Source organism: Diplotaxodon limnothrissa, linkage group LG18, assembly GCF_057381915.1.
Source record: "Diplotaxodon limnothrissa isolate DT_005_m linkage group LG18, D_limnothrissa_male_GT1.1, whole genome shotgun sequence".
In the NCBI taxonomy this organism is placed as follows: Eukaryota; Metazoa; Chordata; class Actinopteri; order Cichliformes; family Cichlidae; genus Diplotaxodon; species Diplotaxodon limnothrissa.
Window position 1 is genome coordinate 21628957 of NC_140613.1, and position 11519 is coordinate 21640475.

Here is an 11519-nt window from a genome sequence, read left to right on the forward strand (position 1 = left end):
AACAGCTAGCTAGATGCTGAAGTGCAACAACCACAGCTTGGACAAAAACAGCCCTCCAGATCGTTTGAGGCACCTTTTCTTGACAAAGAAACACGCAGATGTTAGTGCTGAATTTGTATATGTTTTTACTGTAACTATAAGTAAGTCTAACCCTAATGAGATGGCAGTGCAAGTGAAGGTCATCATTAGGCTAAAAACTTAAGTCTATCCGAGAGACAGTAAAAAATGTAGGATCAACCAAATCATTAACCTGGTTTGTGCTGAAAAAAGAAGAAATGCACTCATCAGCTCATCAACACCAAAGTGCCCCAAAGACCAGGGAAGACAACTAAAGTGCATGAAGACAGAATTATTGAATGTTAAGGAAAAACAACAACATCCAATCATGAGACACCTTCGTGAATCATGAATGTAAATACAACAGGTAAAAACCACTGGTTACACTCAAGAATATGAAGGTCAGATTATACTTATAGTTTATCATTATACAAATGATTCAAGTGATTCATTGGTTTCGTAAGAAATTTAAATATGCAAGTAGCTTAACAGGTTAGGAGACCAGAATCTATGAATATGTAAATAGTTTAGATTTGAGTCCGTTTTCATCAGGTTTGCACATCACACGTGTTTGAGACCAAAATTAGCTTTTCATAAGCAGGTATAGCTCTTCAATTCACTGTTTAGGTTTTTATAACTCTGCACCGACATCATGCTGACCAGCAAATGTTAAATATCCCCCTAAAAAAAAACAAAAAAAAACAAAAAAACTCAGTTTGAGGGGGAAAATTCTTTAATATCAATCCAAACAACACTCCAAGCACAAAAATACATCAGTCTGGGACATTAAACCAAAACTAATGATCACAAATCAATGTGTTATCAACATTGTAGACTCTGATGGTACAGACGCATCATCATCGTCACTACAGGCCAGACACAGGTTGTGGTTATCAGTAGCTATGTTGACATTCAGTTGGCACAAATCACTAGAATTTAACAACCAGCTGTTGAGTCACATCTGCACCCAAACTGGAAAAACAACAACAACAAAAAACACCACAAGATAATCGGCTGTGACACACAAAGTAGAGTTATAAGTCTACATGTACGGGTTAAAACAATTAACATTTGATTTTACAAGAGGAAACAAAAAACACTCGCACCAGAGTAAGTCGTTGTAGTGTGTCAGTATTTGTTCTTGTTACACGCCTGTTGTGTTCCCATCTAAAGATCATTTTGTGTTAGACAAAAAACAAAAAAACACAACTTTTTGGCATTCAATGATTGTCTGGAAATGGAAATCAAACAGGCTCTTCGTGTTATACTCATCTGCTGGTAGATCAGAGAAAAGATCATAACAATGCAACAATCACGGTTATTCCAATTTAAATCAGAGTATGGCGTGTTGGAGAAGGGGCAAAACCAAACCAGTAACTTTGCTTTTTTTAAATTCTGCCTTCATGGCTTTAAATAAGTCCTAAATGTGTTGGAATGAACTGGGAACTGAGAATCACCTTTCATGGTGATTTACTCTCCAAGGCAGTTTAAGCTTTACAAAATTCACATACAAAACTGAACCTGAAGAAATACATTAAGCCACTGAGGACTAACAATTTCTAAACTTCAGAGCATCTGCTTCTTCTTACTGAGAACATCCAGACTGAAGCAAGGCTAGAAAATGGAAGAAACCTCCAGAAAGGTTAGTAGAAGCAGCTCAGTCGTAGTAAAAATATTACTATCCTTTGCTAGGCACTTAGAGTGAGGAAATACCCTTCGTTCAGGTTTCACTTAATGCAGTGGTTCTTAACCTTGTTGGAGGTACCGAACCCCACCAGTTTCATATGCGCATTCACTGAACCCCTCTTTAGTGAAAAAAAAAAAAATTTCAAATTCAAGACATAGATATGTTTTTATTGGTGCACAAAATGAGCCGTGCATGTCATGGTGGAGGCTCTGCCGAACCCCTGAGACCGACTCACCGAACCCCTAGGGTTCGATCGAACCCAGGTTAAGAACCACTGACTTAATGTATTCTTTTAACCAAGCACACTTTCATATGTGCTAATTACAGACCAAATTCTCATTGATCTAAGCTTTTCTTCTGCTACCTAAGGCAAGGAGTAAAGACAACTGATATTAAAACACTTTACATGCATCTGCCCACAGCTGATGGAGCAGATATATGGACTGGAGATGCTGTATGTCACAAATCTTCCTCATTTACAGAGGTCAACTAAAGTCAAAATATTGTGTTATGTTCAGGAGATCACCTGAACGCTACATTAATTCCAACAAACAATTTCCACGAGCAGACAAAGAAAATGAGAAAATGATTTCCAGAGAAGGCAGGATACAGGAGTGTAGGGATTGTAAAACTCCCTGTAAAACCTCCCCTCCCAGATATTTTTAAGAGCGATGCCGATATTTGTTGATTTAAAAATTTGATATATAGGCTGATATTTTCTTTTTCTTTCAGACATAAAAAACATAAACAGATTTCATTAACATTTGTTATGCTTAGCTATTTGTCAGTGTGTTACATTGTTCAGCAACACAGTAATGTAACGAGTTACTGTACTAAATTCAGTAATCACATCACGACGTGCATTACAAATCTGCACAAAATGGGAAAATAGAAAAAAAAGAAGAAGTGGATCTTACTTTACTTAGACTTCACCTCTGACGTGTTTATTTATTTAAAAAGAAGTTTGTGGTTTCAATCCCAGCTGTGCTCATTACTTTTACTTTTATTTTGGAAAAACATGTTTAAAACTATCCAAAAAGAATAATACCTATATCACACTGAGTACGCTGATGTCTTGTAGGCACTAACAATGGAACAATTATCATTATGCTTTAGCAGTGAATCTGTCCCTGGATAAACCAACAAGTAGATTTAAAAAAAAAATTAAGTGATTGCATTTTAATAAACTGAAACATTTTCCAAATCTCAAAAGCTATTTTCTAAACTATTAGTATTTCTCATGTTGTTAATTATTATTTGGTGAGGTTATCTGCTGGTCTAAGATCAGAATATTACTTTGGGCACTGTCATCAGTCAGATTAGGTTTTCTCGTTTTGGTGATTAATCTTCCCATTTTTTAATCATCAATTAAACATCCATCCATCCATTCGCTTCCGCTTATCCTTTTCAGGGTCGCGGGGGGCGCTGGAGCCTATCCCAGCTGTCATAGGGCGCAAGGCGGGGTATACCCTGGACAGGTCGCCAGTCTGTCGCAGGGCCAACACACAGGGACAGACAACCATTCGCACTCACATTCACTCGCACATTCACACCTAGTGGTAATTTGGATTATCCAATTAACCTATCCCCACAAGCTGCATGTCTTTGGACGGTGGGAGGAAGCTGGAACCCGGAGGGAACCCACGCAAACACGGGGAGAACATGCAAACTCCACACAGAAAGACCCCAGGCCTGATGGTGGAATTGAACTCAGGACCTTCTTGCTGTGCGGCAACAGTGCTAACCACCGTGCTGCCCATCAATTAAACAATTGTACATATTTAAAAATATAAATCTTTCAAATTCACTGCTGAGTTTCAGTCACAAGCCTTGCTTCTTATTCCTGTTACAGATGACACCTCATGCCCTCTGCTCCGCTTGGCTCTACTCATCTGCTCACCCAGCTCAGCCGTTCTGCCTTGGTATGTAAGGTCCAAGTATAGAAACTATTGACACTGCTCAGTTTCTATGAGCCTGCATCAGTACTGTCAAAATGTTCATCTGCATCATTCAAACAAGCTCCAAGTCCCATCTGCTGCCACAACTCTACATTAACACTTCTAATTGATATGTGACGATTAGAAAAACACGTGATTGTGTGCTGAGGTAAAGTACAATACTGAGAACTAAATTATCTTTGTAACAGAACTCAAATGATCTCTTCACTATGTGTTTGCATATTTCCAGTCAAGTTAGCAAATACTGCTAAAAGCTCTACACTGAGTCCTCCTCCCTAACCAGGAGATTTAAAGTCATTCCAGTGACATGTCACAGTCTAGTGTCAAGTCATGTTTTCAAAAACAAAGCAGCCGGGAATGGCAGCGAAGAGACAGACTGCACAGCTGTCACGCTGGCAGCAAATGGAAGACACATTTGTGTAATGTGTGTACTTTGTGTGTGTCCAACATCAGCGACACATATGAGGGTGAAGATATAAAAATGCCTCTTGATATACTGTACTTTTTAAAAACACCACCACAGATAAATGACATATGTAAAAGCAACACCTCTCAGACTGTGTCAGCAACAATGAGACACTGTAAACGTCACAAAGAGGGCTGTGTACATGTTTAGCTGTTCTTTCTAAATATCAGTGTGTAACATCTCACATTTGGGGGATGACCTAACTACTTGATGTGCGTTACTTAGGGCTGAGAACCAATAAGCATATTTCCACTAAAACTGAGACGCTGGAGTCCCAGGAACTTTTTCCCAAAGAACTACAAGGTTCCTTCATATTGTTACTTGTCTGTGTTTCTACAATACTCTCTTTTCCATTGATGTTTCAGAGCTTATTAGAAAGAAAAAAAAAACATCCAAAACAGCCTCCCAAATGTTCCTAGTTCTTAGGGGAAGTGGTTCCAGCAGTGAAAAGGCCCCAATAGTTTAGCTGGAGTAACTGTAGTATCTGTATTTATACTTCAGATATGAATCTAAAGCCTATGACATGATTAAAGTGAAAAACAATCGATATGTGATGAAAACTTTCTAAAAAACACTATGGGCACTGGTAATTCTTTTTTGTTGGCACCACCATAAAACACAACTAAACAACTAATAAAACTGTGAATTCAATCTTCAGGAGTGCCACTGAAAAAAACACTAGACTGTGAGCTTTTAATATTTCAGCTCAAACTAAATCAAACCATTTGATAGCAGTTACAAAGCTGCTATCACACTTAAACATACTACAACACCATTTATGGCATATAATTTGCATTAACTAACGTCATAACCTTTGGTACATTTTCTTAAAATAAATTTCCTCAAAACAAATCTCAACAAAGGCATATCTTACTCTTATTAAATGAATGCATTTTTTAAAACTCATGGGAAATGAGTGGAAACCAGCATTGCACTGGAAAGTAAAAGATTTAAAATGATACACATGGCAGCTGTGTGTGTGTACCTTTTAACTCTCTGGATTACAAATGTACTGAGAGGGTAGGAACATTACAATTCATGTGTACACACAAACGTATTGATGATATTGCACTTAGATGTACATGATAACAAGGCGTACTATCCAACTTACCTCTGTTACACACAGACAAAGCGAGAGAATAAATTTTTATTACCCACGCATCCTGAGCCACTGTGCTATTTGCTTTTAACCAGCAATACCCATTTTTCACTCTTGCTTCCTCTTCTGTCTCACCAGAGTGGGCTTACAGGGATCTACTCAACCCTCTACCCCCATTTTCAACTCTCTTTGTCATTATTATGGAGAAGTATAACCCATTTGATGAAGCTTCTTCAAGAGAATCTGAGTGAGGTCAAAGGTGGTGAAGCTAATCCCCACTGCAATAGGTCCTTTAACCCAGTTCATACTGAGACCTTTGTAGAGTCCGCGGATAACCCCTTCCTCGGACACAATCTCCCTCATGGTCCCCAGGATGGTGCGGTACGTGTGACCTGTGACACCCGCAGTCTGCATCCGCCGCCGTACTACATCCAGAGGGTAAGACGCAGACTGGCCGATGAGACCTGCACAGGCTCCAAAAGCCAGGCGTTCGTATGAGTAGGGCTGCTGGCGGCCGCTGTGCTCTGCGTGGAAGAGAAACGTGTGAGGTTTAAGTACTGTACATGAACAGCAGCTGTGCACAGAAGGAAAGGAACAGGGCTAGATCAATACAGATAAACATGTGGCTGTTGAATACCTGCATGCAACTTCTTCAGTGTCTCATAGGTAAAGAAGCTGAGGCCAGCATAGGGGGCAACACCCAGTATGGTGGGAGTAAAGCCTCGATACAGTGTTTTCATGCCCTCTTCTCGAGAGATCCGCACAAACACATGCAGAATGTTACTGTACCTAAAACAGAAAAATATTAAAAATATAAATGTGTTTTAGTAAAAGATGGATGAGAAATTCAGAAGAAAAGAAAAAAAATTGTACTTTACATCTTAGATCATAGAAGTTGACTCAGTCTGCACAAGTGTGCAGTTAAAGTCCATTAGAGGCTAAATAGGATCACACAATACCCCAGCTGACTATACAGTGAAGATGTGAAAATGTGCTGTAGTAATATCTTCTGCATTATGGTTGCACGACCAACTATGTTTATTCTCAAAACAAATGAACAACATTTCAGGTTTTTAGTGATGAATTTGTCTAAAGTGACATAGTGACACATAAAAATCTATAAATGACTCAAGAAATTGATTTAAAACACAATTACACAGCTCTGAAGACAAAAGGAGGTCTAGCCCAGTACAAGCAAGGTGTACCTAATGTAGTGGCAAAGTGAGTGTATGTATAACTACCCTAAACATTAACCATGTTTCATGACCCTTGGATTGTTTTGCTGATGCTATTAACAAACTCCCCAACTATGCCCAGAAGACAATTTATAATAACTTCAAAGTTGGCTTACATTTCCTTTGGCGTTACAGCCATCCTCGCACGCACCATATCAAGAGGATATGTCATCATGGCGGCAGTGGTACCAGCCATGGACCCAGCCAGCAACCTTGGGACTGGAGGTAGGGCACTGCAACCAAAAAAAGGAAAAAACCCGTCAGCACTTCAGCCCTTTTATGTCTTTACATAAGAAAACATTTCATAAACAAGCAAAACACAAATACGTACTTTCCCTGAAAGCCATAGTAGCCTCCCAGCAGGCCCTTGTACTGCTCGTGTGCGCAAAACTGGATGGCAGCGTACGGGATGACTCGCACCATGGTGGCAGAGTTTCCCCTCCACAAACTGAAGAAGCCCTCCATCAGGTAGGTGCGGTAGATCAACCTGTAAGCTTCCTTTAATTCAGTGTGCACAAAGATATACTTGCTCACATTAACACGAAATTAACATGATGCACAAATATGTGTACCCAGTTTTATTTCTGCTAAATAAAAACTAAAAAAACAAACAAACAACAAAAAAAACGCTTATAAATAGGAAGCATGCTCAAACATACCTTGGCAGAGAATCTTGCAGAAGACACTGAAAAACAAAATACATAAACAATATAAAAACCATACCACCCTTATTTGTACAGCACTTTAAAATAAACCAGGGTTCACAAAGTGCTGTACACATACAAATGGCATAAACAGAAAATAAAATCAAAGATGTTAAAAATAGAGATTCTTTAAAAAATCTGCAGTGTTTCTCACAAGTCCAGTCACTTTTTAAGTAATATCAATAATATGATTTTTTAGGTATTTCCACACTAGTCCCAACAAGATGTAATCACATATGTCCTTTATTCAGGTCACTGTTGTAAATTAGCAGAGCAGCCAGCTTGCCTTGGAAGATGATTTTAGTTCTGTCCAATGGGGCGACAGCTGTCTTGGCTACAGCTCCTGCTAAAGCCCCCGAAAAGAGCGAGTTGATAACAGACCGAGTCTGTTTCATCCCCTGCAAAGACAAATAATCACATTTTAGGTTCAAACAGAGACACTGTACATTTGCAAATTGTTGTGTTTGCTATAGTGTTGATCAGTAAGCAGGGGTTACATCAGGATAACAGTTGACAAATAACTAACCAGCTAACAAAACCTCCCAAATAGAAGCAGATGTGGTTAAATGAAACAGAGGGGTCATGAAGCTCCAAAGACCTGCTCAGTTCATGAATTTCATTTTCAGCTAACAGAATGAGGGGTCTCTAGTGCACAGTACAGTACTAAAATAGTGTTACAATGCCACTATATTCTGCAAATAACATATGACTTGATAGGATGCAATCACAGAAGTGATGGGACAACTGTGGGGGAATGAATAATCATGTGAGTAAACCCATTTAAACATAACTGTATGATAACATAAGGCATATTTATATATCCATTACACACATACACAATTTTAGAAATGCATGCATGCAAATAAATATATCTAGCTAAACTGTCTAACTATTCAATTTAATAGTTCAGTTAGTAAGATAAAGTCCCTACAATAACGCAGATAAAACCCCAACAATTAAACGACCCCCTAACTGCAAAAACCTGGTAACAGTGTGAAGGAAAAACTTCATTTTAACAGGAAGAAACCTCCGGCAGAACTGGACTCAGGAAGGGGCAGCTATCTGCCAGAATCCGTTGGGGGTGACAAAAATGGCTGACTCCAGAAATAATTGTACAACCCCCTGGAATGTCAACATTAACACAATAATGACTTTTTTTCCTCTAAACACAATTAGTCACAATTAAATAAAAATTTATTAACAAACCTGAGCTGTATGATTACCCTGATCCTGTATAAATGTGCTCACCTCTGACTGACTGGAGGAAGCCAGTGGGAGCACTTCACCCTGTGTGAGTGATGCCCGTTGTTCCTGGACTCCACTCCCCATCCCCGAGGATTATGAACCAAGCACGCTCGTGAATTGAACCGCTGGTGGCAGCGGTGATGCTGGTGGGGAGTACAGGAGGCTAGAAGCTACAGGGAAGAAGGAAAAAAAGAGGAAAAACAAACACAGTTAAGTTTCATGTCAGTCTAAGTATTTTTAAACAGATTTTCCTGTTACAGCAAGGAAGTTGTTTGAAAACCCTTTTTCCTGGTATGCCTCACCTCAGAAAAAAATGTTCATACTCCACATTACACAACTTTTAATGAATCAGAACAAAAAGAATATGACGTCAGCACTGTCATCCACTCTTTGTTTATTTTCTCTAAAATATTCTTATGTCCTTTTACCTGATTGTCCACCCGCCACAGTTTGATAACCAGTGCTCTAATTAGACTGCATGATTATTTATGGCCTCAATGAATCATAACAAGTACCACAGAATCAAAGTCTGGTCTCAAATCTATTCTACTTAACCGCCCTCTTTCTTATATGCTTACAACATGAGTTGAGAAACAAGATGTTTATCTGTACACAATAAACTAGAAATACAATACACACCGATGTGAATAACTACCTCAAGAATAGCCCACTTACTCTGAACCACCTGCCCTCATGAAAACTACAGCTAAGTGGAGGCACAATAGATCACTCCTGAAGGACAGAGGACTTGTAGGTGAAAGGTGTCTGAGTGACACAAGCACTCCTGAATCCTCTCCCTTGCTGGAAACAAGTTTGCAGTGTAACCACAACTTTGAACATTCAGGACAATCCTCCAGATCTCATCGATAAAGACAAGTTGACCTTTAGAAGACAAACATTATTTAGAGTGAACTCACTGATTTTAACAATAGAGGTATTTGCATGGCTTTAAAGAACTAATCACTTCACCACATAGATCACATATTCATGTAATGTTCAACCCATCCACTCTGCTTTATCAAGTCCAAAGCTATCAAATATCTAAACCTGAGCTGAAGGAACACCAACAACAAGATGCAAATTAGTAATTCACATCCAGTCTACACAAGATCTACAAGTTTCACACATTCAGAAGAAAGAATGAAAATGATCAGCAACTCTTTTTCTTTGGGTTTTCATGTGAAGAATTTTACTTATTTGTGTTTTTTGTTTGTTTTTTGTCATCATGGGACACACGGATACTTCATCAGTATAAGATCAAATCTGCTTATGACTATGACTAATGTTTATCTGTTGTGTAACATTCATTTTCTGCTGTATAATTCTTCAAGCATGATGAACAGCTGACTTGCCCTAAAAGTTTTTCTTGTTTACAGTTTTGCCAACAAACTAATACTGGCACTGGTATGATTAAGTGATGATCTGCCCTTTCAGATTTATATTATTACAGAGAATATGGGTCACTTAGTTTTTGATATACATACAGGCTCAGTACAGGATTTGTGGATGCTGAATATTTGTTAAAACATTAACAAAACAGCCCTTAGAAACACCAGAGTTCAAGAAGAAGCAGTGAGAGGCTGGCGAGAGACAACAGTGAAACTGTAAACGGAGGGTTGGCTCAAAAGTTGGGTCAGAGGCAGCAAATACTGGCAGCAGTGCAACAGGCCTTGTACCCACCTTTTCACAGCAGCCACCATCCCAAATCTCAGGCCATCTCACACCCCTCCCTAAAGCTTCTTTCCCCATGCATATCATCTTACAGTTCCTTATTCCTCACTTGTTTCTGTCCTGCTATGTCTAATTTGTGTGCCTTAGGCTTCATTACTCTGTAATACAGGACAGCATTCCCATGCTATACACATGCAGCAGTGGAGATTTTATAGAAAGTGTATTATCAAGAATAAGGGAGTCAAAAAAGGCAACTTAATACTTATGGGTAAAGCGTGGGTTTAATTTTGTGCTGTATTTATCAAGAATAAGTCCATGAAAATTATTGGAAGTCTAAGTGGAAAAAGTTGAGAGCAAAATATGACCACATGCTAGCTGTGGGAAACAGAAAATACATAAGCATAAATACTCAAAAGGCATCACAATTATCTGCGGATTATCTGAATAATCAGCAAATGTAAGAGTGTAGTGTTGCTGGAGAGAAGTGGATCATCAACATCATGAGCTGCTCATGTTGCCTGCCTCCTTAATACATCAGTCTTGTAACAGCGCCGTGTCCCATATGTTGCCATTTGCCTCGGCATTTATTAAACTGTAAACCAAAGCATGGTTACAAGTCAACATTACTGCAGTAGAAGTGGACACTTATTCATTAAACGATCACCATGCCTCGCCTTTCTGTTTCTGCCCGCTGCTCCAAACCTGTCGACACATGCCCGCAAACAAAACACAGCCACCCTCTGAAGCAGCGACCTGTCACTGCTTACACAAACACATTGCTTACCTTATAAAGCCGACACCGGCATCAAGAGCTGTCACGTTTTGATATCCCCTCTACTGGCGCGTTATTTCCAGCCGTTAGCAGTTTCTTCAGGAGTTATTTCTAAGTTAGCCAAATACCAGGTTAAGTAAGGTAAGCTAGCCGTTAGCCCGCCGTTTAATTCGCGTCTATTTTCTCGGTAACAGCGTACTGCAAATGTTAACCATGAGCTAATGTCTTGACTGGAAATGTGTCCTAATGTTGAAGGTGCCTTTTAAAATACGTTTCTCACATGCTCTAGAGCTGCAGTGACTCTAAGTGACAGGCTTCCTCCATTGTGGGCTCTGCCGTTACTACTCCTGTCAGCCAGGCGAGGCGGTTCGCAATGACCACAGTGAGGTTTGACAAGGACGAGCGCAGGTGCATTGTGGGAAATGAAGTCTCAGTGAGGTGCGGCACGCTTGGATAGGTCAGTTAGAGGGGCGTGAGTAGGAGAGCCACTTAGCAGGCAGTGGGCCTCCTGCAGTTTCTTGCTAGAGATACAGGGTCTGTTACTATCACACACAGCTAGATAACAGAAGATGATATCATACTGTGTTAAACTTTAATGACAAATTTACAAACTAAAAGTAAAGCA

At 39.5% G+C, this 11519-nt stretch overlaps 1 protein-coding gene across 1 annotated transcript; it reads right to left on the minus strand.

Moving 5' to 3' along the window:
* Positions 1 to 781: 781 nt before the first annotated feature.
* Positions 782 to 11271, minus strand: LOC146613549 (mitochondrial coenzyme A transporter SLC25A42). The gene is made up of 8 exons (XM_085377958.1): positions 10907 to 11271; positions 8455 to 8621; positions 7493 to 7604; positions 7162 to 7187; positions 6834 to 7000; positions 6619 to 6735; positions 5905 to 6056; positions 782 to 5791 (listed from the first exon to the last, which is right to left on the minus strand). The coding sequence occupies exons 2-8, from the start codon at positions 8533 to 8535 to the stop codon at positions 5466 to 5468; spliced, it is 981 nt and encodes a 326-aa protein (XP_085234084.1). The 5' UTR covers positions 8536 to 8621; positions 10907 to 11271; the 3' UTR covers positions 782 to 5465.
* Between the last annotated feature and the right edge of the window lie 248 nt (positions 11272 to 11519).